Consider the following 27,003-nt stretch of genomic DNA (forward strand, 5'->3'; position numbering starts at 1 on the left):
TTTGGTGGCTGGCACTTTCATGGGCCAGGTACAAGCACTACAGCCCTCGGTCCCCAGTGTCGCTCACTGCACAGAGGCTCCAGGCAAGGTCTGCCCTCCCACATCACTCAGAGAGGCAAGGAAATGAGCTGTAGCACTTTTATTGTCTCCTGACACCTCTGGTTTCCCTGTCTCTCTACCCCTCCCAGGGTAAGGGCGCACGCCTTCCAAGTTGTCCAAGGGCACCCGCCTGGCCTGGTTCGGTCCTCCTAGTTACCTGCAGAGGAATGACTCCACATGTGGCTGGGGAGAGAGTGGGTACCACCTTTCTCTCCCCTGGCAGAGCCTGGACACCAGTACAGGAAGAGCTGGGGCCCCAGGCTATGCCCTACCCTTTCTCCGTCTTGGTCAGGGCTGTCTTGGCAGCAGGAAGGTGGGGGTCAGCTACCTTCCTGCTGCCAAGGTAGGGGGCACAGGGCAGCACCTGAAGGGAATGCTGGGATTCGGGATAGAAGGTGGGATGTCTCCTACGTGGAAGAGGAAAGAAAGAGGCTTCTGCCGAGGCTGACATGGAACTTGCTGAGATGGGTAGAGGCAAGCTGGGCAGAGGGCAGGAGAGAGGAGGGACAGGCTGGAGGCAGGCAGTGTTGGGGAAGTGGGGAGGAAAGGAACTGGTAGAAACAGGGCTGTTCAAGAGAGACAAACATGGTCCAGTGGCAGGAGAGAGGAGAAGCCTGGCAGGAAGGGGCGTAGAAAGGTGGGAACAGCTGACCAGGAGCAGCTGATCTGAGCCAAGCGGTTCCAGGGCTTTCCAGCCCTAGGTGTGCTCTACCCTTCCCCTCCCCCATCCCCACCTCCGACGTATCCCAGGACCCGTTGCCACCCCAAGTCCTGGAAAGCCAGGTGTGGCTTAACCCATCAGCTCCCAGGCGCCCTCACCCTCCTGCCTCTGCCCAGTTGACTTTACTCACCCTCTACCAGCAGCCGTGTGTGGGCGCTGTCCTGGCCGGCCTGGCAGCAGTAGGTGCCCTGGTCCTCAGGTCGAACGTCATGGATGACCAGGCTGTGGGTGGGGCCGTGGCTGCGAATCTCATACTTATCTCCCGGGCACAGCTCGGCCCCCTCCCGCAACCAGCACACGTGGCCCCCCGAGCGGGACACAGTCACCTCCAGCACCGCCCGGCGGCCCACCAGAACGGTCTTCTCGCGAGGGGGGTGGCGGCACATCTGGAGAGGCAATGCTGGGGATAGGGGGCAGGAGCTTAAGTTAATAGGGACACGCATGGCCCCCAGGAGAAGAGATGCATCTTCCCTCCCTGCAGCCTCCACTCCTGGCCTTAGCCCTCTATGCCACCAGTCCGTTCCCTTGCACCTCAGACCCAAAGTCTCCTCTTCCCGGGGAAACGCGCTGCCCTCTGTGACCCGGCCCAGGACAGCCTCTCAGGGGGAGGGGAAGAGAGAGAGGCAGCGTTCTTGGGGCCAGCCCCAAGTCCGTCAGTCCCATGGCAGGAGACAGAGGATGTACTCTCTGTGGCTCCCGCCCCAGGTGCTTACCCTCCACTTCCAGTAGAGCCAAGGACTGGGCGGGCCCCGCCTGGAAGCGTACTTCACCGGCGTCTTCGGCCCGCAGCTCGCTAAGCACCAGAATGTGTTTCTTCCCTGGGGGTGAGGGGGTCGCTAGCGAGGCCGGAGCCACCTCTGAGGAGCGCTAGGGACGAAGGTGGGGGCGCAGCAGGCCCCTGGGTCGGTTCGGACACCGTTAGTGTACGCTAGGGTGGGCGGAACCGGGATACCGAGCGGGAAGACTAGCGGTCCGAGACTCGGGGCTGGGGGCGGGGGAAAGACTGGGGACGAGGCTCACAGGGCCGCGGGGCGGGGCCCGTCCGAGTCAGGGGCGGGGCTTGTCCCGGTGGGGCGGGATCTGTCCGAGTCTGGGCGGGGCAGCGAGGGGCCCGAGAGGGTAACCAGGAGGCCAGACCTTCCTGTCTGATGCGGACGCGGGCTCCGGGTCTCAGCGGGCGGCCTCCGAGCTCCCAGCGCCCTGTGGTCTCGACCTCCGATACGGTGCACTCGAACGTGGCGCCGTCGCCTTCACGGGCGCTCACCGACCGCAGCTCGGAGAGCACCGCCACCGTACGTTCTGGGGCGGAGCCCGGGGCGTGAGCGGGGCGGGGTGGAGGGCAGGTACCGGCCACGCCCCCTCCACGCCCCCTTTCTAGAAGCACGCGCGGTCAGCAGGGTCGGGGGAAGACCGCTTCGCAAGTCTCATGCCCAAAGCAGTACCCAGCCTCCGCATCACCCCATACCCACCGCGCACGGTCAGGCGGACCGGCCCGGCGCGGGTTGTCCCCACCGCGCAGCTGTAGGTCCCGGCGTCCGAGGGGCCGCAGCGCCGCAGCTGGAGAAGGCGGCGCGTGCCGAGGGCCTGGAGCCGGAGCCGCGGACTGGGAGTGAGCGCGTTCCCGTCCTAGGGGCGGGAGTTGCAGAGGGTCGGGGCGGGCCCGGCTGGGCACAGGCGACCCCGGCCCTGGCAGGCGGCAGCACCCTCTGTTAATGCCAAGCAGTCTCGAGGCGCGTTTATGCGTGTCTCGTGTTCCCAGGCTGGGGTCGGGCTGTCCCCACGCCTTTGGGGTCGTGCCAGGAGCCTCTCTGAAAAAGTGTCACTTTTTGGGGACCTTAGGGCCGCCAAGGTGCTCGGGAAGCCCAGAGCCAGGTATGGATCACAGGGGACATGGTCACGGATTCTGGAGTTAGGCAAACCTGGATTCAAATATGGGCTCTACCTTTTGTCTGCCCTTGGGTAGGTAATTTGTTCCACTGAGCATCAGTTTCCTCATAGGTACCACAGTGACAAGACCTACCTCCTAGAGTTGTCCTTGGAGTAAGGGATAAAATATAATGCAAATCTTAGCACAGTGCCAGGCACATCCGCTTAAGTATTAGTTGTTTCTGTCTGGGGCATTATTATTGTTGGTGTGATGTTGAAGTGGGCTGGGCTGGGGCTGGGATCTGACCTTCTCCCAGGTAACATCAGCCAAAGCTTGGGAAAGCTCGCACTCCAACGTCGCTGTGTCGCCCTCGGTCACCTCTAGGTCCTGTGGCCCCTGCACGATGGTCACTGGGACCTCTGGGAGTGGGAGAGGGAGGACAGTGCAGAGGGAGCAGGATGGGGACCAATCTTGTAGGGACAAGGAGGACATACACTTGGGCACAAGGTGTCAGTAGAGGACACTAGCGTGTGGGGGATGAGCTGGGACAAGTGGTCCAAGAAGGATCCGTCAGTGGTGGGGACGAGGGGTGGGGGGCGGTGGTGGGCAGGGCCACAGGGCCAATGGGTTAGGAGTGGCCAACCGGGAGTCACACTTTAAGGTGGTCAGTGGGGGAGAAGCTGGGGGCCAGAGGGCAATGGGGAAACAAGCAGAGATGCCAGTGGAGTGGTCAGTGGAAACATCCTGGGGCTGGAAGCAAACATGGGGACACTCAAGCAGAGTTGCTAGTGATGTCACCCTCAGGCAGTCAGTGGATTTGAGGGACTGGACAGGCAGAGGGAGCCATGGCAGGCAGTGTAGCCAGTAGGGTCACAGTTAAGAGTGGTCAGTGTGGTGGTGTGCAGGCGGGCAGACAGCAGTGACCACAATGGCATAGGCATGCTCACAGTAGCAGAGTCAGTGGTTGGCTGAGCCTGGGGCAGTCAGGGGCCACACTCAGGCAGAGGAGTCTCTGGGGCCACACACAGCCTAAGAGTCGGGGCGGGGGGTCACACTCTGGCAGGGATGTCAAGGAGGGCCACACTGAGACAGGCATGGTCAATGGGGGTCACACGAGTCGGGGGTCAGTATTCATGCCTGGGGTGAGTAGGGCCACACAGGTCAGCAGGCAGGCTGTGGTCCTGGAGCCACACCTCTCACAACGAGTCTGGCTGCGCAGCGCAGGGAATCCGCCGTGAAGGAGACGCAGCCTGAGTCAGCCAGGCCCAGGCCTTTGAGTACCAGTCGGTGACTGTGGCCCTCTGAGTGGATGTGACACTTGGGCCCTGGATGCAGCCGGACTCCACCCCGGGCCCACTCCCCGGTTACACCTTCCTGGGACAGCTCCAGCTGGAAGGTGGCGCTGCCTCCCTCACTGACGGTCACGTCCTCCAGAGGCCGCAGCACCCTCAGCTGCCTTGCTGGCCGGGGGAGATGGAGAAAGGGAGGATGAGGCCTCCAGCTCTGGGAAGGGACTGCAGTCGATCCTCATCCCTTGGCCCTGCCTACACCCCCCAACACCCAAGCTAAGGTCCTGACCAAAAAAGTTCAGAACCAGTGTGCAGGAAGAAAGGGGCACAGCGGACAGACTTGGCAGGGGGAGGGCTATATTAGGGTTAGGAGATGAGGGCACAGGAAGGGGGAGAAGTGTAGTTAGGGGGTCATGGAGTCTGGGTGAGGGGTACTGTGACACTTGAAGGAGCATGGAATTTGGCGTCAAGACACACTAGAATGGAACCTCGCTCTACCACATAGTTAGTGTGCTGTGTGATCTTTGGCAAATGGCCTGACCTCTCTGGGCCCCAGTTGCCCCAGCTGTACAAGGTGAATAACACTGGGACACAGGTTTATTGTGATGATTTCTTGAATGAAATAAGTTAGAACAGATGTGTCACCAATGACAACCATTCACCAATCTCTGTGTAAGAATTTTCATCTCAGTTAATGTTCCCAGAGACACTTGAGACGGGGATCAACCCCATTTTAAAAATTTGAGACAAGGCCGGGCGCGGTGGCTCAAGCTTGTAATCCCAGCACTTTGGGAGGCCGAGACGGGCGGATCACGAGGTCAGGAGATCGAGACCACCCTGGCTAACACGGTGAAACCCCGTCTCTACTAAAAAAATACAAAAAACTAGCCAGGCGAGGTGGCGGGCGCCTGTAGTCCCAGCTACTCCGGAGGCTGAGGCAGGAGAATGGCGTAAACCGGGAGGCGGAGCTTGCAGTGAGCTGAGATCCGGCCACTGCACTCCAGCCTGGGCGACAGAGCCAGACTCCGTCTCAAAAAAAAAAAAAAAAAAAAAAAAAAAAAAAAAAAAATTTGAGACAGGGTCTTGCTGTCATCCAGGCTGGAATGCCATGGCATGATCATAGCTCACTACAGCCTCAAACTCCTGAGTTCAAGCAATCATTCCACCTCAGCCTCCCTAGTAACTACCATGCCTGGCTAATTTTTATTTTTTTTGTAGAGACGGGTTCTTGCTATGTTGCCCAGGATGGCCTCAAACTACTGGCCTCAAGGGATCCTCCTGCCTTGGTCTCCCAAAGTGTTAGGATTACAGGCGTCAGCCACTGCACCTGGTCTCAGCCCCATTTTTAAGGAGACTTGGCTCAGAGAGGTTAACTTGCATGAGGTCACACAGGAAACAGAGGGCTCCAGCTTTGGGTAGGACGTGTGGGGTGCTGTTTGCCAGTCATCCCTGCTACTTAAGTGGGTATGTGTATCCCTAGAATACATGACTGAAGGATGCCCACGGCAGGTCTTTCTGGAGAATATTTGTGTTTATAGCAAAGCCAACTTGGAAATATGCAATGGAATGCAAAATCCACATGGACTTCTGAGGTAAATAAAAAATATTAGAAAAAGAAAAGTTTTGCTTTGGGCAGGCTGCTGCTGGGACGGCCATGGTTGACTTTTCTCAGCGGTGAGGGGCACTTTGGTGGGGGCCTGAGGGACTCCAGGACAGCCAGAAAAGGCTGTGCTGTGGGGTGGGTAATGCATTAAGAGAGGACAGGGCACTCACGCCTCACGCTGAGCCTGGCCAGTGTGCGATCGTGGTGACTCTCACAGCCGTAGGTGCCCTGGTCAGCTAGTATGACACCATGGATGTAGAGGCGGTGGATGTGCCCATCCTGGGCCATGGACAGGCGAGAGTCGTGGGGCAGGGGCTGCCCACCTCGTACCCAGCGCACGGCCCCCGCTGCACCCACTCGGCCTGTCTCCACTTCGAGACACACGTCCTGCCCTTCCTCTGCCCGCACGTCCTGCAACCGCCGTAGGAACAGCAGCTCTGTCTCTGGTGGGGAAGAAGGAGGAGGCCATGGAGCCTGGTGGGGTTGGAAGCTGGCCCCTTGCTCCATCCCACTGGTCTGTCCCTAGGTAGACAGGCAAGGCAGCTGGGGTCCGAGTTGGGAGTACAGGCACAGGACACAGAGCACCTCATCCTCACCAGGACCTAACCTCGAACATGGAGCCGGGCACTTGTGGTCGTGCTCCCTGCCCGCACAGTCACGGTCCCTGCATCACCCAGTTGGCAGCCTCGCAAGGTTAAGATGCGGCTTGAACCATTCTGGGCCATCTCCACCTGGGGCCCTGGAGTGACGACGGCCCCATTGCGCAGCCAGGTGACATCGGCATCTGGTGGGGAGACTTTACACCGGAACGTGGCATCATCGCCCTCGTGGACAGTGAGTGGTGTCAGCTCCGAGACCAGCTTCACTGGCAGTGGCTCTGAGGGGCACGGTCAGGCAGTGAGCTGGGCTGGGTCTTTTCTCCTCTCTCCTTTTCATCCCCTCCTCAGGGTACAGGCCCTCATCCCCAGTCATTTAACAAACCTTCCGTGAGGACCTACTATGTATCGACCACACGGGTGGCCCAAAGGACAAGATGCCAGCTCCCTGCCAATTCTTTTAGTCAGTTCCTCGCAATCCTAGCCTAGCACCCCACCTCAGTGATGCACTAATAATATCATTTACCAGGGACCCTATTTACAGCATTTACTTGTCACAACAGGTCTATAAGACAAGCACTATCCCCTCTTTTCAGAACTGGGGCTCACACAGGTTGAACAACTTTGCCAATGTCACACAGCTACTGGGGCACAAAATCCAGGCTGGAACCTGGGTGGGTGGACGCCAGAGCCTCTGCTTTTAACCACCAGTCTATGCTTTTTTTTTTTTTTTTTTTTTTTTTTTNCCCATCTCAGCCTCCCAAAGTGCTGGGATTACAGGTTTGAGCCACCGCGCCAGGCTTGTTTTTCTCTTTTTTATTTTTTATTTATTTATTTTTTATTTTTTTTTTTTTTTTTTTTTTTGAGAGGGAGTCTCGCTCTGTTGCCCAGGCTGGAGTGCAGTGGCCGGATCTCAGCTCACTGTAAGCTCCGCCTCCCAGGTTCACGCCATTCTCCTGCCTCAGCCTCCCGAGTAGCTGGGACTATAGGCGCCCACCACCTCGCCCGGCTAGTTTTTTGTATTTTTTAGTAGAGACGGGGTTTCACCATGTTAGCCAGGATGGTCTCGATCTCCTGACCTTGTGATCCGCCCGTCTCGGCCTCCCAAAGTGCTGGGATTACAGGCTTGAGCCACCGCGCCCAGCCCAGTCTATGCTTTTAACCCTCTCACATGAGGATTTCTGGAAAGGGGAGCCCTGAGCCCCTATCCAAGTGATGGTCATGCACACCCTGGTTGGAGCCAGAGGCAGCAAAGCAGGGATGGAGGGGTAAGGGGGCCCTAAAGTGTACCAGGTGGTCCTTGGGGTGCCAGAGCCCACAGGGTTTGAGGGGTACACTGTTACCTTCCACGCTGACAAGAAAGATGCGGCTGTCCTGGGGCGCGTCACACAGGTACTCCCCAGCGTCCCCACTTCGTGCCCCCTGCACCCGCAGCACCTGCCTGGCCCCGGCCTGCTCCAGCTGCACCCGCCCCTGGCTTGCCAGTCGCTCCCCGTCCTTGTACCAGCGCACAGGGCCCCCTGGCCCGGAGAGGTGCACCACCAGCTCTAGGTCCCCGCCTGGGGTGCTCCGAACCCTCGTCTGGGCTGCCTCAGGAGCTACCACCCGCACAGGGGGCTCTGTGGAGTCAGAGCTGGAGGTCACTGAGGGGGAGAGGCTCAGGGCTTTGAGGAGGGCAGGGGGAGGCATGATGGGGAGGGTACTAAGAGAAGCGGGGCCAGGGATGGGCAGGACATGTTGGAAAAGCAGGAATCCTCCAGGGTTTGGGGTGCCACTCTCAGGCTTAGTGCCGAGGCTGTACTCACCAGCCACCTGGACAGTGAAGCTGAGGCTCGGGGCTCCTGGGGCTGCTCCCGACTGGCAGGTGTAGAGCCCTGCATGGGCTAGGCCTGCAGCCTGGATGCAGAGGACTCGGCGGGGGCCCTCGGCATGGAGCTCTAAGCCCTCGCCCTCCTGCACAGGCCTCCCATTGTGGCTCCAGACCACGGGGGCGCCAGCCCGGGACAGTTCACAGCTCAGCACCACTGGCTCCCCCGGGGCCACACACAGCGGACTTGGGGTTGTCTCTGGAGCAAGGAACTGCACTGGGGGCTCTGGACAAGAGAGGAGGGTATCAGCGCATGCTTGCCCTTGCCTCCCTGCCCCAGGTTGGCCAGGAGCACTCACCAGCCAGGATGACATTGAAGGTGATGGCCTCATCCCGGGTCTCACACACATACTCCCCGGCGTCCTCAGGCTGGGCATGGGGCAGGGTCAGGGTGCGGGTGGGCCCCTCAGCACCCAGCTGCAGGGCATCTGATGCCTCCACTTCCAGCCCATCCTTGTACCAGCGCACCTGAGACCCAGCTGGGGCCACCTCACAGCGCAGCTCCACGCGCCCTGGAGCCCCAAAATGCAGATCCAGGGAGCGGGCTGCTGGGTGCACAATCCTCTCTGGTGGGGCTGGTGGGTGGTCAGAGAGAGGCGTACATGGGCTTGGCCAGCGGGCCTCTCCTCCATCACCCACCAGATCCTCAGCCCTCCCCACTGGCAGCCCAGCTCTTGAGAACGGTGCCAGCTGCAGTCCATGGAGCAGCTGCTGTGTGCCAGGCACTGTCCTAAGAACCCTGTGTTTTTCAGTCACTCTGACCACCCCCAAGAGGTGCACAGCTGCTGGCTGCACTTCACAGCTGAGGACCTGAGGCCTTTTTAGAAGAAACTGACTTGCCTAAGGTCACACAGACAGAAAGAGGCGGATCTAGACTCACACCCAGATCTACACAGCTCACTCCATACCCACCCCCACTTCCTATCCCCTTTCCCTGCCTTGCCTCTGATGCACTCGTTACCACCTGACAAACCATCCCTTATTTTTTGTCTGTTCATCCTCGCTAGAGTGTAAGCTCTGTGAAGACAGGAGGTTTAGTCTTATTGGTTCACTACTGTATCCCCAGCATCTAAAATAGTGCCAAGCACATAGTAGTTGCTCAATCAGTATTAAATGAATGGATGAATGAACAAATGGTTCTAATTGCTGGGCACCCTCCCACCAGGCCTCTGGTCCTGACCTGATGTGGCTAAGCAGGATTCTGATGGCCGAACACGAGGAAGGTGGATAAGGGGAAGGCTGGGGATGGGGTGGGGGAGGTGGGGCTAGGTGGGTGTCTGTCCCTTAGCCCCCTACCTCTCTACCTCCTCTGTGTGCTGCAGAGACTGCCCACCTGTGACAGTGACAGTGAAGAAGGCCGAGTCATCTCCAGCGTCGCATACAAACTCCCCCCCGTCCTTGGGCTGGGCAGCAGGTAGCACCAGGCGGCAGCGTGGCCCATCCCTCTCCAGCACCAGGGCCTCGCTCTCCTCCACTTCCAGTCCATCCTTGTACCAGCGCACAGGGGCATCCTCCCGAGACAGCTCACACATCAGCACCACACACTCCAAGGTCACGGCGATCAAGGTCACCTCATCGTGGGGATATATGATCCGTACTGGAGGTTCTGCAGGGTGGGGACAACCACAGCCTGTCACAAGCTCACCGTCAGCCTCTCTGGAGCCATTTGGCAGCATGAAGTCCCCATCACCCACATGATAATGAGAATAATAAGTAAAATAATAATAATAATAAGCAATAATGGGTCCACAGTTTGTTCTCTGAAATCCCTGGGGCCAGAGGTGTTACAGAATCCAGAATGCTTTGGATTCCAGAAATAATGCATTTCTCATCTATCACATATCTTCCTCAGCCCCCATGGGGGCCTCCCCCTTCATCAGTCACATTAACATGTCTATGGTGTAACACATATTACATTCACCCTAAGCAGGATATATTGAAAGATACAGAATCTTACAGATACAAGAATATATCTATAAGACACTCATATCTTATAGATACATAGCTAGAGCGATATTCACCCTTGGCACGATAATTAAAGCATAGAAATAGCTTCAGAGCAATGAAGCTCAGGTTTTACTGAAATGACTTGGAATACAAAACTTACAAAAAGCCTTTCGATTTTCAGAGTTTTGGAATTTTAGAACTATGGATAAGGGATGGTGGATCTGCAATAGCAAACATTGATATGATGCTTCCTAAGGTCCAGGAACAGTCCCAAGCACTTGAAACATTTAATTGTCACGGCAATCCTAAGAGAAAGGTAGTGTTTTATCCCCATTTTCCATATAAGGGACTGGGCACAGAGTGATTATACAACTTCCTTAAGGTCACACTGGCTGCACCCACTCTGGGGCAGGAGGAAGAAATACCCTCTGTTAAAGGGAGGCTCAGACCCCACAGGTAGTGGCAGGAATTCCAAGCCAAGGCTTGCAGGAACTCAATAATGCTTTTTGCATTCAACGTCTGTCTGAGAGTTCCCCAGGGGTGCTAAATGCTGATTCTGAGAGCTCATCTCCAAGTTCTGGTCACTCCTCTGCAGAAAGGGAACCATGTCAATATTAGAGGTGACCGCCGGGCGCGGTGGCTCAAGCCTGTAATCCCAGCACTTTGGGAGGCCGAGACGGGCGGATCACGAGGTCAGGAGATCGAGACCATCCTGGCTAACACGGTGAAACCCCGTCTCTATCAAGAAATACAAAAAACTAGCCGGGCGAGGTGGCGGGCGCCTGTAGTCCCAGCTACTCGGGAGGCTGAGGCAGGAGAATGGCGTGAACCCGGAAGGCGGAGCTTGCAGTGAGCTGAGATCCGGCCATTGCACTCCAGCCTGGGCGACAGAGCGAGACTCCGTCTCAAAAAAAAAAAAAAAAAAAAATTAGAGGTGACCAGTGCATGGAGCCCAGGCCTGCCCACACCCCCGCTGCCCCCAGGTTCCGCCAGAATCTTCAAGTTTCAGGGAGACTAGTGCTCCATTAGCCTCTAGCCCCCTGGTGGCTGGGCTGAGGAACTGCTAGCTTCCCAGCCGGAGGGGCCAGGGTTGGGGGGTGTTTTATAGGGGCACACATGGGCGGGGGTAACCACAAGCTCCCCACTCAGCACCCCTGCCTCCATGGAGATTCCTGCCTTGAGCCACACAACCCACCTCCCCCATGCGCTTCCTTGCTCTAAGGGTCTGGGGGATGTAGGCTGGTCCTCTGGGGCCAAGCAAGGCCAGGAGAGACCAGAATGCAGCTGCCTGAGGGGTGGGGAAGGTGATGAGGGCAGTGGAGTGAGGACAGGGATCAGTGAGGGGACCAGGGTGGCCACCCAGCCCCGGGACCTCAGCTTGGTGTCAGACTTTATTTGCTCTGGCCTAGAGCAGAGGTGGTGTTTGTGTGAACTTCCCTGTGAAGAGACTGATGTTTTGTGGGGAGCCTGAGTGTCGGCTGGAGTTTGTGTGTATGCGGCCATTATGTCTGGCCACGGCTGAGTGGGAGAGGGTGAAGGTGATTACTACAGGGCAGAATGTGTGCAGAAGGCCTCTTAGGCATTGTGGACTTGTGTGTGCAGGGTGCACTAGCTGGGGTGCAGGGAGTGGGGGGCCCTAAACAGCTCAGCATGGAGCATGACTTTCAGGGCAGGGCTGAGGGAGGACAGGACTATAGCCACAGTAGGATGGGGGCTCCAATGCAGCCAGTGGGGTTCTGTGCCACGCAGAGCTGCCTAGCCCTATGGACCCCCAACCCCAGACACACACACTGGGCTGGATGCTATGAGCCGTCGCCCGGAAGTCTCCAGCACTGAACCTCCGTCACTTCCAGTTGTCCTGTGCTTCTCCCGCTTTGAATATTCTCCCCCAACCTCTTGCCCACACCCCACCCCACTTAGCTCCAGTATCAGCTTTGAAAGCACTTGCTGTCGCCAGGCCAGGGTGGTGGCTCCCAGCCCAGGGACCCTCGACAACCCATGCTGTAAGATCCTGGAAGGCGTCTGGCTTTCCTGCCAGGCTGTGCACTCCTGGAGGGCAGCAGCTGTGTCTGCACGCTGTTGGCTCCTGTGTGTGGAAGGGCAACTTTCTCCGAGGCCCTCCCTGACCCTTCTGCTCTGCGCTCTTGAGCCCTCTGCCCTTGGCCCTCACAGTACTTATCACCAGGTGTCACTGTACATTTATTTGCATGTTTATTGGTTTAACACAGGGGTCGCAAACTCAAATGCCCACAGGGGCCAGGTTAGGTTAGTGGCTGAAGCAGTCTGGGGAAAGGCAAAAAGCAATGGCAGGGCGGTGGGACGGAGGAATGTGGGCCCCAAACTACGGGGGCAGCTGCTACTCAGTGCCAGCTGTTCGTCGCCATGGGGGGAAGCGGGACCAGAGCCGTCGGGCCTTCGGCTTTTTCAAGAGGACGCATAACTCCGGATTGTTATTTGAACTGTCCTGACTGTGGTAAGACTCTGCAGACCAAACAAAGCACATGTGTGGAATGCATGGGGCCCCAGGACTGCCCGTTTGCGACCCCTGGTAAACAGCTGTCACCTCACCTAGCCTGGCAGCTCTCTCAGAAAAGGGACAGTGTTTGCATGACTCACCTGCTACTCCCAGTGCCTGATCCAGGGAAAGTGCTCAGTAAATGAGCTGTGGAGCAGAGCTAGGCCTGGCCTTGGGCACCGGGGAGGGGCTCATTTCCTTGAATAGGGGCCCGGGCTCATCTCAGCAAGAACCTTGGCACATGCACCCGCAGCCCACACCTCCCTCCTCCCCAGGGTGCTAGCTGGGGCTATGTGGCCAGCTCCTCCAGGGCTCAGGGCTGTCTCTGCGACCCCAGGGAGCTGGGCTGGGCCCACACCTGTGACGGTGAGAGTGAAGGAGGCCGACTCATCGTCGATTTCACACAAGTACTCGCCGGAGTCCTCGAGCTGGACAGAAGGCAGCACCAGGCGGCGGACAGTGTCTTCTTTCTGCAGGAGCAGCGCGGGGCTCTCCACCACCTCCTCTCCATCCTTGGTCCAGCGCACCTCCGCCCAGGGCCGGCATAGCTCACAGGTCAGCACCACACGCTCCAGGCGCACCGCTGCCACGTACACCTTGCCGCTGGGATACACGATCCACGAAGACACGTCTGGAGGACAGGGACAGCCACTGCCGGGCATGAGGGGTGGGCCAGGTGTGCCCTGCCACCCTCCTTGATCCAGTTGTGTCCCCTACCCCTGGAAAGGAGGCCATGTGTTGAAGAGGGACCTCCCAGAGACTGCATCTCACAGCAGCTAACAGTTACTCACAGCTAGAGACACATGAATACAGCTGTCACAAAAGCACAGCAGACCTTGTGCTGCACAGGAGCCACACAGCGGGGACCACGGAGTCAGCCTCAGCTGTAGAAATACTCCACATTCTCTGCGTTGGGACGGGGATGGTATGAAGGGTGGAACTGAGGAAAGGAGGGTTGGGTCCCCAGATGGAGCTGGGGGTCTCCTCCTCCAAGAATTTTTGGCCCCTCTAGTGCCTGAGACCACCTGCCCTAGACTCTGCCCTACCCTGCAATAAACTCACTGTCCCCAAAGATTTCCCTTGGTACAGGTTTTTAGGAGAACAGAGAAAGCAGGGCTTCCTTAGCCAAGACCAATGTGCTTATGATAACACGTTTCCTGAGTGTGACTAGACCATAGATTGAGGAGAAAGGGAGGAGGTCTGATCTGCCAGCGGGAGGGCAGCAGGGGCGGGGAACAGTGGCCCAGGAGTGAAGGTGTGGCAGCTGCCCCAGCAGGAGCAGGGGCACCTTCCCCCGTGCCTCTGAGGCCCACCTGGCCCCCCACCTGTGATGGTGACGGTGAAGTAGGCACGCTCATCTCCAGCAACACACTGAAACTCGCCCCCGTCTGAGGGCTGGGTGGCGGGCAGCACCAGGCGGCGATGGGGCCCCTCGTTCTCCAGCACCACGAAGTCACTCTCCTCCACCTCCTGCCCGTCCTTGTACCAACACACAGGGGCGTCCTCTCGGTCCACCTCACAGGCCAGCATGACACACTCGGAGGTTATGGCATGCACGAACACATGCTCTCGGGGTTCCACGATGTGCACGGGGGGATCTGGGTGGGGAGCAGAGATGGCATCACACAGACACCCCCGCACAAGGAGTCCAAACTAGCTGTGTGGCCAGGAGACACTGTTTCTGCACAGGAGGACACTGGGGGAGGGCTAAGGCCCTGCTGTGTAGGAACTCAGGGACAATGACAAGGAACGCTGAGGGTATGGCAGGTGAGGCATGGCAGGAGATCATGTGGCACCAGAGTGCTCTGTGGGTCCCCAAAGGATCAGAGGTGGCGGAGTGAGTACATGGACAGAAGGAGGCACAGAGAGTTCACAGAGTGGCAGCCACCATTTGTCTAGGCTGAAGGGAGGTCACTGTCACAAGTCACATCAGGGCCATGCTTACTGCCTCTGTTACAAGACCCCAGGGCAGGCAGGAGGTGAAGGATGATCCAACAAGTGGCAACAGTGAGACAGCCACTCTCCAGGTAGTGGGTGCCCTGTCACTGGGTGCATTCGGGCAGGGCCCCAGTGTGGCCTCTGGCAATAGTGTGGAAAACAGGACTTCCACTCAGTGAGATGAGTGGGATCTGTGCTTCCCAAGTTGCTCTCTCAGAGAGTCTGCACTTGTTAAGAGAGGATCGTCAGGCTCCACCCTGCATACTGGGGCTCTGGACAGTCCAGGGATTTATAACCAGCTTCCAGGAGCTTCCTAAAGCAGCCAGTCTATGGACTGACTTGTGAGAACCACGGGGCGACTGCACTCAATACTTCTGTTTGACTCTATCTGAGGCAGCAGGAATAGAACAATCCTGTGTGTGTCTCCAAGCTATGGTGTGACAGAGGTCACAAAACCTCTTACAGCCGCTGTTTCTTTGCCTGTGAACTGGAGATATATTGCCCCTCATCCAGTTGTGAGGATTAAATGAAAGAGTGTATACTGAAAATACTTAGCATAATGCTTGGCTCAGAGTAAGCGCCCAAAAAGTGTTTGCTCCCATCTCTCCTCCCCTTAATTGCATTTTGTTCCGCCACCCAACCCAGCAGAGGCTATGTGGACAGCGAGGCAGTGTTAGTGTATCAGGGGTTTAGGGGGTAAAGGCATGCTGTGCATGGTGCACACCTATAATCCCAGCTGCTCAGGAGGCTAAGGAAGGAGGATCGTTTGAGCACAGGAGTTCAAGGCCAGCCTGGGCAACAGTGAGACCCTCATCTTAAAAAAAGCAAGCAAGCAAGCAAGCCAGGCATGGTGGCTCACACCTATAATCCCAGCATTTTGGGAGGCTGAGGTGAGCAGATCACTTCAGGTCAGGGGTTCGAGACCAGCCTAACCAACATAGTGAAACCCTGTGTCTACCGAATAACAAAAAAATTAGCTGGGTGTGGTGGCACGCACCTGTAGTCCCAGCTACTTGGAAGGCTGAGGGGAGAATCACTTTAACCCAGTAGGCAGAGGTTGCAATGAGCTGAGATCGCACCATTGCCCTCCAGCCAGGGCAACAGAGTGAGACCCTGTCTCAAAAGAAAAAAAAAAAAAAAAGCAGCAAGTGCAGAGTTATCTGAAACATGTCCCCTGGGCCACTGGGCTTTCCCTATAAAGGACTCCCCCAAGGAGGCAGCAGACCAGAGGGCATGGCTTATGCGGCCCCACAATTGGCGGGAGGAGCCCAGGCTGGCGTGGTTCCTGACCTTGGACAGTGACACCGAAGAAGGCCGAGACCCCTTCTGTCCTGCACTCAAACTCGCCACTGTCCTGGACTTTGGCCTCAGGCAGGATCAGACGGTGTTTGCGCCCATCTATCTTCACCACCAGCAACTCGCTCTCCTCCACCTTCTGCCCATCCTTGTACCAGGTCGCCGGGAAGTCTACCCTTGAGAGCTCACAGGTCAGCACCACCCGGTCTGAGGTTGTGAAGGTCAGTGATACCTTGTCCTGGGGGCTCAGGATATGCACCGGGCTCTCTGTGTGGGGAGAAGCACAGATCAGCACCCCTCCCTCCGGTGCATGGGCTCAGTGTTGGATGCATCAGAGGGAACCACTGCTGTTGTTGGGGTTTTTAAAAGTAGGCTTAGGCTTACACACCAAACTTTAAGAGCAGGGCTTTGGCTGTGGGTAAGAATTCCTAGGGAGTCTGCTAAAAATGCAGAATTCTTGGACTCTCAAGCATGCAGGGGCCAGGAAATCTGCATTATAAACCAGCCCTCCAGGTGGTTCTGATGTCAGTGAGCCGGGTGCCCATTTTGGAAATGCTGCTCTGGTTGCTGGTCAGGTCTCGCCTGGCCCTCCGCCTGCGACGCTGACAGCGAATCACCCCAAGACCCGGCGCATGGGTGCCAACAGATTCCTTGATTGGTCTTACAAACTCCAGCAATGGTGACATGGCACATGCTAGCGTGGTCCTTGAACTTTCAGCACCCCACCTCCAGCTGTCCTCCTCAGGGACGCCTTGTTCCCCTCCTTCCCCCTTTCAACTGGTAGCACCGTGTGATCAGGAGCCAGACTGCCTGGGTTCATAATTCAGCACCTGTGCTCATTAGCTCCATACTTCGAGCAAGTCGCTTAACCTCTCTGTGCTTGTTTCCCCAGCTATAAAACGGGAATGTCAAAAGAACCTATCTTAAGTTTGAGACAAGCCTGGCCAGCATGGTGAAACCCTGTCTCTACTAAAATACAAAAATAAGCCAGGCATGGTGGTAACACATCTGTAGTCCCAGCTACTCAGGAGGCTGAGGCAGGAGAATCGCTTGAACCCACAAGGTGGAAGGTGCAGTGAGCTGAGATAGCGCCATTGCACTCCAGCCTGGGCGACGGAGAGAGACTCCATCTCAAAACAAACAAACAAACACGAAACAAAACAAAACAAAAAACCCTATCTTACAGGACCATTGAGAAGATTGTGTTAATGTATGTAAGGTGATTAGGACTGTGCCTGGCAGGTAGAAAGTTGCAGTGACAGTGTCAGCAATTAGACAACTTGGCAGGAGGCAGTCAGGGACTAGCAGCCAGGGTCTGTGTCTTTCAAATGAGATGACAAATGCGATAGAATTCTGTAAACCACAAAGCACTCCAGAGAATTGGGATATGATGCTGACATATATCAAGATAACAATGCCCTGGATGTTGCATGTAAGTTGAAATTGGCCTTCCGGACCTCTGAGCCCTCAACCTGAGCCCATCACGGATGCTCCTTGCTCTCCTGGCCCCGATACAAGAAATGGGACCAACATCTGCCTCGTTTTGCCAACAGGACTTCTGTGTCTTGACTCTCTCTGCCCACTCAGGTCCCCACCGGCACCAACCTTGGATTGTGAGGGCAGCTGAGTCCTGCACGCCAGGGCAGCTGAAGCCAACCAGGGCACCACTGTCCTGGTGCTTGACGGCATGCAGGATGAGTCTGTGCTGCAGGCCCTTCTGCTCCATACGGTACCGCAGGGCCCCAGGTTCCACCTGGCCCTCTGGCTCATTACTCTTGAGCTCTTCCCCATTAAGGAACCAGGTACCCTGGATGATGGTGGAGAGATCGAGGGAGAAGACGGCATCTTCCCCGTCGTATACCTGCACATCCTCCAGACCTGCCACCAGGCGAGCTGTGGGCACTGCGACAGGGACAGAGTGCAGCTGTCAGAACTAGAAGGGGTGGCAGAGGGCAGAGGCTGGCAGATGGCAGGCCTGTGAGAGGACCAGCACTGAGGGCTGGGGAAGGGAGGAGAAGTGATGGGTGGGTCTGGCAGGACCAACTCACCAAGGTGAGCAGAACCATGGAACACCACGTGGGGACTACGGCCATGTCCGCTGACTGTGCAGATGCGGAAGCGGTAGTCACCCTCGGAGGGCACACAGTCGCCCGGCACCTCCACGGCCCCGGCTTTCTCAATGCTGAAGCACTGAATCCAGTCTTCAGAGCCCACCTCCTGCCGCTCCAGCCGGTAGATGAATGGGGTCTCAGGAGCTGGATTGGGAGGCTTCCAGGTCAGCAGGACCGTGTTCTTGTGGCCCTTGAACATCTCTGCTGATACAGGGGGTCCTGGAGGACTGTGCTTGACACCTGAGACCAAGGCAGGGATGTGTTCCGGCCTTGCTCGGGCCTCCACAGCCCTTCCACCTTAAATCTACTTCACCAACCCAACTGTGGCATCTGGCCAACCTTTTGCCCTGCCCTGCCTGTCCAGAGGCCTTCCTGCCCTCACATTTGACTCTGAGCAGCGTAGTGGTACGGGAGTTGCCCAGGCTAAAGGTAACCTCGCCAGCATCTTCTCGGGTGACCCCTGGAAGGACCAGGGCATGCATGTGGCCCGAGCTGCTCTGGCAGATGACCGGCAGCTCCTCCCCATCACGGCTCCAGCGTCCCTCAACTCCAGCCTCTAGAGTTTCCACCAGCAGCACCGCGTTCTCTCCTTCCAGGACGTCGAGCTTCCGGGGCAGGCGCTTCAGGATGGGCCCTGAGATGCGGACGGGAATCCATCAGCCTGGAATCTGAGCACCTGCCTGCCTCCGCCTCAGCCTCTTCCCCATGGGCCAGCTGACCTTTGACTGTGACGTTGGCCACGGTGCGCACCCGGCCCCGCATCTCACACAGGTAGACACCGTCATCGTCTGCCTTCAGCCTGTGGATGATGAGGCGCCGGACAGTGCCCTCTTCGATCTGCTCATACTTGCGGCAGGGCAGCAGCCGCTGGTCCTCACGGAACCAGGCCGTGGGGATGCGGGAGTTGGGTACTTTACACTCCAGCACGGCAATCCCGTGCTCACGGCCCTCCACATCCTGCAGGGGCCGTGTGAACCGGAGGCGGGGCTCTGTGGAGAGGGGAGAGACAAGAGAGGGCTCTGGAGAAGGGCCAGACTAGGTGTAGGACGCCTCAAATCGCATTAGCTCATGCCATGTGCTCTTTATGCAGAGCCAGCAGGCACTGTGGAATCATAGAAAACTACCAGAAGGGAAGTGGTGGTTCCTAAGATGACCTAAGTTCTCATCCAGCCCTGACACTAGCCACATCACCTTGAGCAAGTCCATTTCAACGCTTCTGGGCCTCAGTCTCCTTACTTGTAAAATGGGGAAAGGGACAAAAGGGGTTGGATCAGATTGATGATTTCCAAACTGTTCTCTGGGGTCCTCTAGGCCCTAGATTGGTGATTTTCAAATTGTTCCCTAGGCCCCCCGCCCCAGGCATTTCACATATTCCACAAGGGTCTGAGTAGAATTTAAAATATTTTAACGCTTTTCTTTTTTTCTTCTTCTTTTTTTTTTTTTTTTTTGAGATGGAGTCTCGCTCTGTTGCCCTGGCTAGAGTATAGTGGTGCAATCTTGGCTCACTGCAACCTCTACCTCCCTGGTTCAAGCAATTCTGGTGCCTCAGCCTCTCAAGTAGCTGGGATTACAGGCACGTGCCACCACGCCCAGCTAATTATTTTTATTTTTAGTAGAAAAAGGGTTTCGCCATGTTGGCCAGGCTGTTCTCGAACTCCTGACCTCAGGTGATCCTCCTGCCTCAGCCTCCCAAAGTGGTGAGATTACAGGAGTGAGCCACCTCGCCTGGCTATTTTAACCCCTTTCAAAAGTGTATTTCAAAAAAAAAAAAAGAAAGAAAGAAAAGAAAACAGGATGTTGGAAACTAGAGAATTAACTCGGGCTGCTGGAGAAGCAAGTTTCAGTGTGTGTGTATGCAACTCTGGGAAGCTCCTCCAGCCCTCCAGCCTTCCCTCGGGGCTTTTTTTTTTTTTTTTTTTTTGAGACGGAGTCTGGCACTGTCACCCAGGCTGGAGTGCAGTGGCCGGATCTCGGCTCACTGCAAGCTCTGCCTCCCGGGTTCACACCATTCTCCTGCCTCAGCCTCCCGAGTAGCTGGGACTACAGGCGCCCGCCACCTCGCCCGGCTAGTTTTTCGTATTTTTTAGTAGAGACGGGGTTTCATCGTGTTAGCCAGGATGGTCTCGATCTCCTGACCTCGTGATCCACCCGTCTCGGCCTCCCAAAGTGCTGGGATTACAGGCTTGAGCCACCGCGCCCGGCCCCCTTGGGGCTTTTCTTTCCTGATGGAGGTCCAGATCAGCACCAGCCTGACAAATCTGTGCGCATAGAACTGTACCAGTGAGGCCACCACCGCAGCCCAGGGGCCACATGCTTCACTGCATGCCAGGCAGGACTCAGGAGAATTTACCAACTTTTTTTTCCTCCAAGAGAAAAATCTGGACAATAACTAGTGAAGGTATAATCCTTTGCGTTGTGATGAAATCCTATTATGGGGAGCGTTACCTAATGGTGAGTTTGGGGTGTGCTTTTTTTTTCCCCTTTGAATTTTCTGTTTATGAGAATGTAAGCGTTTATTGGATATTGTTGGTGATTCAACATTGAAATATAAACCTTCTCTCCTTCACCTTCCTCTTCTTGCAAACGTGGGGAGTAGTTTAATCAAAGAACAGTAAAAACACGCAGGACATTTGTCCTCCCTTGTCTAGCTTTCTACCGAATCACTTGTTTCTCAAGGTGACAGACGCAGCCAGGCTGTTCCCACAGGGTTCAGAGCCTGGACTCACGAATGCAGTCTTCACTTCAAATGCCTGTATTCAATAAAATAGCCTCCTTATTCTCACTGATGCTTTAGAAGTACCTGTTATACACGCAGACTTAGCAATTTAGGCCCACAAAATACTCCTTTATCTGTCTCATATATTGGGACTCTGGTTGTGAATTCAGTTGGGGAAGGAGAAGTAAAATAACAAAGACATTGAAACCCACTAGGGGAGAAGAGTTCTACGGCCCTCTGGGTTTGTACATCAATCACTCCTTAGTGGTGTTCCACCATCTGCCTTGGAATCTTTTGGGGAGTTTGCTAAGAAGTTCCTGAGTACCCGGGAGACCTAGTAAATCCGAATCCCTGGAGAGCGGGAGGCGGGCGGGTTTGATATTTTAATATTGCCGCGGACCTCCTCTCCTCCAGTCTTCGGGGCAGCGCTGCGCACCGAGGAGAGCTGGTGTTCGAGGGCTGGTGTTCGGAGGGCCTCAGAGGACACGAGAGGCCCCTCCCCAGGCCCCGGGCGCCGCCGTACCTTTCACGTGCAGCTGCACCGCGCTGAGCGTCTGGCCCGCCGAGTTGCGCGCGGCGCAGACGTAGAGCCCACGGTCCTTGGCCTGGCAGTAGAGCACCTTGAGCACGAAGCCGCCGTCGCGGTCGCGGTACATGAGGCGGCGGCGGTCCGGGAGCAGCGGGCGGCTCTCCCAGTGCCATTCGATCTCGGGCTCGGGCTTGCCCATCACGTAGCAGCGGAACTTGGCGTGCTTGCCCTCATTTACCCAGAAAGTCTTAGGCGCGCACTTGAGCGGCTCCACCACGGGCGCGGGGGCCTCGTCGGGGTCCGAGGGCGGGCTCTCAGGGGGCTGGTGCACCTGGAGCAGCGCCCCCGCCTGCGCGTGGCCGTGCGCGTTGCGGGCGTGGCACACGTAGACGCCGGAGTCCGGCAGCCGAGCTGCCAGGATGCGCAGCGCCAGGCTCGCGCCGGGGCCCTCCTCGGCGCGGCCGGGCTCGAGCGCGAAGTGGCTGCTGTCCCACACTTCGTCCAGGGCCATCCCGTCCTTCTCCCAGTACAGCGTGGGCTCAGGGAGGCCCCCCGCCCGGCACGTCAGCACCACCTCCGCCCCCCGTAGCACCCACTGGGATCGGGGCCCCGTGAGGAAGACCGGGGCGCCCTCCCCGGACCCCGGCGGTGGCAGCGGGCGCTCGGCGGCCTGCGGCTCGGGCTCGGAGGCCGGTGGCTCCAGCACGGTGACAGCGGCCGCCGCGTAGGCCTCGCCTGCCGCGTTGCGGGCGCGGCACACGTAGACCCCGGCGTCGGTAGGCAGTGCGGTGCTCAGCAGCAGGCCGTGCTCCGCGCCGTCCGCCAGGAAACTCAAGCGTTCCGAGGCCGCCAGCTGCTGCCCGCCCTTCTCCCACACCACTACCGGTGGCGGCTCCCCCAGGACCACGCACTTGAGTTCCGCCTCGGCGCCACTTACCACCCGCACGGGCCGCGGGAAGCGCAGGAAGCACGGGGGGCTCCCCTGGTCCCCTGAGCTCGCCTTCATCGCGGCAGTCTCAGACCGCCTGCAGCGGCCGACTGGGAGGGTGGGCGGAGGGCGAGCCGAGGCCGGGGGCGGCGGGGCCGGGGCGCGGCTGGGGACCAGGCGCGGGGACCCGCGAAGCTCTCCCGGGCCTCCTGCTCCCGGCTCGCCTCCTTACCCTCGGCCCCAAGCTGCAGCTCTGCGGCGGCGGCGGCGGCGGCGATTCCGGGGCCGAAGCCTGGCGCTCAGGGGGCAGTCCTTCCTGTTTGCCTCTCCAGCGAGGGGCCCCGCAGCCTCTCCTGCCCGCTGCCTGGCTTCCTGCTCTTGGGAGCCTCTCTTCCCAGCCCCCTCCCACAGCTTGGGCCTCTTCCCCCTCCTCCCTCCCACCTCCAGCCGCCAGGTCCCTAGCCGCCCGCCAGGCTTGGGCCTGAGTGGCAGAGGCGCCTGCAGCTGCCAATCCCAAAAATATTCTCTGATGACACAGCTGGAGGACAAGAGCCCAGACTGGCTCCACTGGGCTAAGTATAGAGCAGGCAGGACCACCTGCCCCCGGCCCTAGCCCCGATTCTAGCCCCGGCTCCAGCCCTTCCCCCAAGGGCTCGCCGGCCCAGCAGCTGCTTATTGAAAGGGGCCCCAGAAGGTCTGAGGGGTGGTGCACTGTGTCTCCCTGACAAATGACACTTTCCGGGGCTGGCCAGCTGCAGCTCCCAGGCTCCTGTCCCACCTGATGTAGACCTCTGGATATGTGTGTGTGTGTGTGTGTGTATGTGTGTGTGTGTGTGTGTGTGTGTAGGAGAAGGGGTTGTAATGTTTGCTTGTATGAGTCAGGTCGCTTGGGGCGAAATCCTCCCCAGCCCCTCCCCCACATCCCTGGCGGGAGTGGGAGATAAGGCTCATGGCCACAGACATCTGCGTCAGAGATAGGAGGTCTCAATGCCACGGGCAGGGGCAACTCGGACTGTGGGGCGTGGAAAGGACTGGAGAAGACTGGGTGAGAAGGGTAGAAGAGGGTGGGTGTGGGATGGGGAGGGGAGAGTGGAGCTGCCCTGGGCAGACCCTGGCAGAAAGGGCACAGGGGAGGGTGTGGGTTCCCCGCTAGCAGGGCCAGGTGAGCTATGGTGCTGCCCCTACTGCTCTTCTTGCTGCTGGCCCCACAGGGTGGTCACAGCTGCCAAGGGCCGGAGCTGGCCCGGGAGCTTGTTCTGGCCAAGGTGAGGGCCCTGTTCCTGGATGCCTTGGGGTCCCCCGTGGTGACCAGGGAAGGTGGGGACCCTGGAGTCAGGCGGCTGCTCCGAAGACATGCCCTGGGGGGCTTCACACGCAGGGGCTCTGAGCCCGAGGAGGAGGAGGATGTCTCCCAGGCCATCCTTTTCCCAGCCACAGGTAACGAGGGTGGGGGAACTGGCAGGGTGACTTTGAGAAGCAGCAAGGCACAGCATGGGTTTGCGGGCCAGGTGGACCTGGGTTTGAATCCCAGCCCTACCACTCAGTGGCTTTGCAACAATAGGCCAGTTATTAAACCTCCTTATGCCTCTTGTCTCCCAATCTGTAAAATGCGTGGTAACGCCAACCTCTCAGGATTAAGTGAGAGGCTGTACCTAGAGTGCATGGCAGGTGGGAGGCATTTGGGAGGTATGCGCTGGGAGACCAGGGGTCTCTAGAGATGGAGATGTCTGGGCTTGGGCCCCTTCCTGCCACCTTTCCTCCTATCTCTGCCTCTGCTCGCTGCTCCAGACCCTGCTTCTTTACTCCCAGGTAGCTGAGACTGAGAAGCTATCAGAGATACAGGCAAAAGATTAGTTGGGAAACTTTTCTGGAAAACTAGTCTATCTTCTCTTGAGTTCCTGTCTCGACATATGTGCGTCCCCTTGTTCCACTGACTGGATGGATAAGCCCTCCTCCGGGTGGGCTTTCTTGTCATCTGGTCCACCTTTCTCTTAGAAAGGACCCCTGCCTCCCTCACTTCAGTCCGTTAGCAGCACAGTGGGGAGAAGGATGGCTTTGGGATCAGGCAAAATTCCAGTCTGGCCACTTAGTCGTTGAACGTCATTTCACCTCTGTAAGCCTCAATTTCCGTACCTGCAAAATGGACCAATTGTGACTAGATAATGAAAGGAGCCATGTAACAGTATAGTTCCACTTGCCAGTCCATCAGCGGGTGCTGCTCCAGGATGATTAGTATAGTCTATGAGTGTGTCAGTGTGAGGATGCCAACTACACATTCGTGAAAGGACTCCCCTCTGTTCTGAGTTACAGCCCTCCTCCTCTTCCCTCTCCTCCTTGTTCTCCATTTTCTTCCTTCCCACTCGCCTTTCCCTCCTCCTTCTTTTTTTTTTTTTTTTTTGGTGTAAACTTGTCTTTTAAAAATGGAATTATTTTAAAGAATTTATTATACAATATTCCTAACATGCCAAAGATATAAAGAGTAATATGGGCCGGGCGCGGTGGCTCACACCTGTAATCCCAGCACTTTGGGAGGCCAAGGCGGGAGGATCACAAGGTCAGGAGATCGAGACTATCCTGGCTAACATGGTGAAACCCCGTCTCTACTAAAAATACAAAAAATGAGCCAGGCATGGTGGCACCAGTTACTCGGGAGGCTGAGGCAGGAGAATTGCTTGAACCCGGGAGGCAGAGCAGGAGGCGGAGGTTGCAGTGAGCCGAGATGGTGCCACTGCACTCCAGCCTGGGCCACAGAGCTAGACTCCATCTCAAAAAAAATAAAAAAATAAAAAAAGTAATACGGCTGGGTGTGATAGCTCACACCTATAATCCCAGCATTTTGGAAGGCGAAGGCAGGCAGATTGCTTGAGCTCAGGAGTTTGAGATCAGCCTGGGCAACATAGTGAGATCCTGTCTCTACAAAAACCACAAAAGTTAGCTGGGTGTGGTGGCACACGTCTGTGGTCTCTTAGGAGGCTGAGGTGGGAGGATTGCTTGAGCCCAGGAGGTAGAGGCTGCAGTGAGCCGTGATCATGCCACTGCACTCCAGCCTGGGTGACAGAGTAAGACTCTCTCTCAAAAAAAAAGAAAAAAAAAAAAAAACAGTAACATAACAACCATCCATGTAGACACCACTCAGGATACTGTTTAACACTGTCTGGTGAGTAGGCATTGAAGTCTAATACCAATTCTTAGTGCTGGTGAAGTGGAGAGAGACAGGGCCTCTTACACACTGCTGATGGGCATGTTAATTGGTAAAACCACTTCAGAGAGAAGTTGGCAATGTCTTCTATTTTTTAAAGTCCTTTCATGATGAAATTTTAAAATGGGGAGCCTACAGAAGCTCTCCCAAAACTCAGGAGAGTCCCCACATCCTGGAGGGCATGGAGCAGAGTGCAGCCTATCATTGGCTCATGACTGGCGGCCACATCCCTTCTGCTGAAGAGGAGGGGTGCCAGGCCCTGCCAGTCAGGGCTGCCCTCTCCCTTTTCTTCTGTCTCCTGCAGGTGCCAGCTGTGAGGACAAGCCAACTGCCGGAGGGCTGGCCCAGGAGGCTGAGGAGGGCCTCTTTACATACATGTTCCGGCCATCCCAGCACACACGCAGCCGCCAAGTGACTTCAGCCCACCTGTGGTTCCACACTGGGCTGGACAGGCAGGGCACAGCAGCCTCCAATAGCTCTGAGCCCCTGCTAGGCCTGCTGGCACTGTCACCGGCAGGACCCGTGGCTGTGCCCATGTCTTTGGGCCATGCCCCCCCTCGCTGGGCCGTGCTGCACCTGGCCACCTCCGCTCTCTCACTGCTGACCCACCCCGTCCTGGTGCTGCTGCTGCGCTGTCCCCTCTGTACCTGCTCAGCCCAGCCTGAGGCCATGCCCTTCCTGGTGGCCCACACTCGGACCAGACCACCCAGTGGAGGGGAGAGAGCCCGACGCTCAACTCCCCCGATGTCCTGGCCTTGGTCTCCCTCTGCTCTGCGCCTGCTGCAGAGGCCTCCGGAGGAACCAGCTGCCCACGCCAACTGCCACAGAGTAGCACTGAACATCTCCTTCCAGGAGCTGGGCTGGGAACGGTGGATCGTGTACCCTCCCAGTTTTATCTTCCACTACTGCCATGGTGGTTGTGGGCTGCATATCCCACCAAACCTGCCCCTTCCAGTCCCTGGGGCTCCCCCTACCCCAGCCCAACCCCCTTCCTTGCTGCCAGGGGCCCAGCCCTGCTGTGCTGCTCTCCCAGGGACCATGAGGCCCCTACATGTCCGCACCACCTCGGATGGAGGATACTCTTTCAAGTATGAGACAGTGCCCAACCTTCTCACGCAACACTGTGCTTGTATCTAAGGGGTCTAAGGGGGGTGGGTCTTCCTTCTTAATCCCATGGCTGGTGGCTAAGCCCCCACCATCATCAGCTGGGAGGAAAGGCAGAGTTGGGAAATAGATGACTTCCACTCCTCCCTCCTTTCACTTCTCTGCCTATGGGTTACCCTCCCCATCCCACTTCTGTCTCAATAAAGAACACAGTGCATACAACTTGGCATACGTTCTCCAGCTTCTCCGACATGGAGTTGGGCCCCCAGGAGCATGGGACTGTGAGATCCCAGGTCACTCAGCCACACTTGACCCTGGAGACATGAAGTTCAAGAGCTATAACTGGATGTGTATCGGTCGGGAATCTACGATGCTTGGGGATGGCGCAATAGTGCTCCAAGCTCCTTGGAGAGCCACCCTGGAGACAGAGCTGGACTCGTGCAAGCTGAACCAGACATGTCAATCAGGGTGCCTTCCCTGCACACCTAAGGGAGACTGCTGCACTCACGTGCCCACATCCAAAGCAGCCATAAGTCCCATAAGTCCCCTCCCCTGCCATTCTTTGCCCCAGCTGATGGGCACTTAGCCCAAGGTCAGGTGATTTGTAGCCTGGTCAGAGATTGTGACCTTTGGAGCCACACTGAGACAATTGTCCAGAGTTGGCCAGATCTTGGAGTC

At 57.2% G+C, this 27,003-nt stretch overlaps 2 protein-coding genes across 4 annotated transcripts; one reads left to right on the forward strand and one right to left on the reverse strand.

Annotated features, from left to right (window-relative positions):
* Window positions 1-124: 124 nt before the first annotated feature.
* On the reverse strand, window positions 125-22,423 carry OBSL1 (obscurin like 1). Of its 3 annotated transcripts, XM_025405155.1 has the most exons (21): window positions 21,089-22,423; window positions 18,569-18,838; window positions 18,232-18,483; window positions 17,787-18,089; window positions 17,344-17,640; window positions 15,733-16,005; window positions 13,830-14,102; window positions 12,863-13,135; window positions 9,376-9,648; window positions 8,342-8,617; window positions 7,981-8,268; window positions 7,519-7,794; window positions 6,187-6,456; window positions 5,750-6,022; window positions 3,881-4,147; window positions 2,994-3,106; window positions 2,290-2,446; window positions 1,958-2,119; window positions 1,534-1,638; window positions 951-1,220; window positions 125-256 (listed from the first exon to the last, which is right to left on the reverse strand). In XM_025405155.1, the coding sequence occupies exons 1-21, from the start codon at window positions 22,098-22,100 to the stop codon at window positions 249-251; spliced, it is 5,691 nt and encodes a 1,896-aa protein (XP_025260940.1). In that variant the 5' UTR covers window positions 22,101-22,423; the 3' UTR covers window positions 125-248. The 3 variants fall into 3 exon arrangements, with proteins under 3 accessions (XP_025260940.1, XP_025260941.1, XP_025260942.1); XM_025405156.1 differs by lacking the exons at window positions 125-256; window positions 7,519-7,794 and having other exon boundaries at window positions 638-1,220; XM_025405157.1 differs by lacking the exons at window positions 125-256; window positions 951-1,220; window positions 1,534-1,638; ... (8 more) ...; window positions 8,342-8,617; window positions 9,376-9,648 and adding an exon at window positions 12,178-12,470.
* A 569-nt stretch (window positions 22,424-22,992) lies between these two features.
* INHA (inhibin subunit alpha) lies at window positions 22,993-26,551 on the forward strand. Its single transcript, XM_025404895.1, has 2 exons — window positions 22,993-23,459; window positions 25,526-26,551. The coding sequence occupies exons 1-2, from the start codon at window positions 23,192-23,194 to the stop codon at window positions 26,356-26,358; spliced, it is 1,101 nt and encodes a 366-aa protein (XP_025260680.1). The 5' UTR covers window positions 22,993-23,191; the 3' UTR covers window positions 26,359-26,551.
* Window positions 26,552-27,003: the final 452 nt, after the last annotated feature.

The sequence above is a fragment of the Theropithecus gelada genome, chromosome 12 (assembly GCF_003255815.1).
Source record: "Theropithecus gelada isolate Dixy chromosome 12, Tgel_1.0, whole genome shotgun sequence".
Lineage (NCBI taxonomy): Eukaryota > Metazoa > Chordata > Mammalia > Primates > Cercopithecidae > Theropithecus > Theropithecus gelada.

What these genes read in the sequence shown, in the direction of transcription:
- OBSL1 (XM_025405155.1), bottom strand. Translation starts at nt 22,100, where the DNA reads ATGAAGGCGAGCTCAGGGGACCAGGGGAGCCCCCCGTGCTTCCTGCGC. An exon ending in GGTGCAGCTGCACGTGAAAG is followed by an intron (nt 18,839 to 21,088) that starts GTACGGCGGCGC and finishes CCCTCTCCACAG; the next exon opens with AGCCCCGCCTCCGGTTCACA. An exon ending in TACGCTGCTCAGAGTCAAAT is followed by an intron (nt 18,090 to 18,231) that starts GTGAGGGCAGGA and finishes CCTTGGTCTCAG; the next exon opens with GTGTCAAGCACAGTCCTCCA.
- INHA (XM_025404895.1), top strand. Translation starts at nt 23,192, where the DNA reads ATGGTGCTGCCCCTACTGCTCTTCTTGCTGCTGGCCCCACAGGGTGGT. An exon ending in CATCCTTTTCCCAGCCACAG is followed by an intron (nt 23,460 to 25,525) that starts GTAACGAGGGTG and finishes TGTCTCCTGCAG; the next exon opens with GTGCCAGCTGTGAGGACAAG.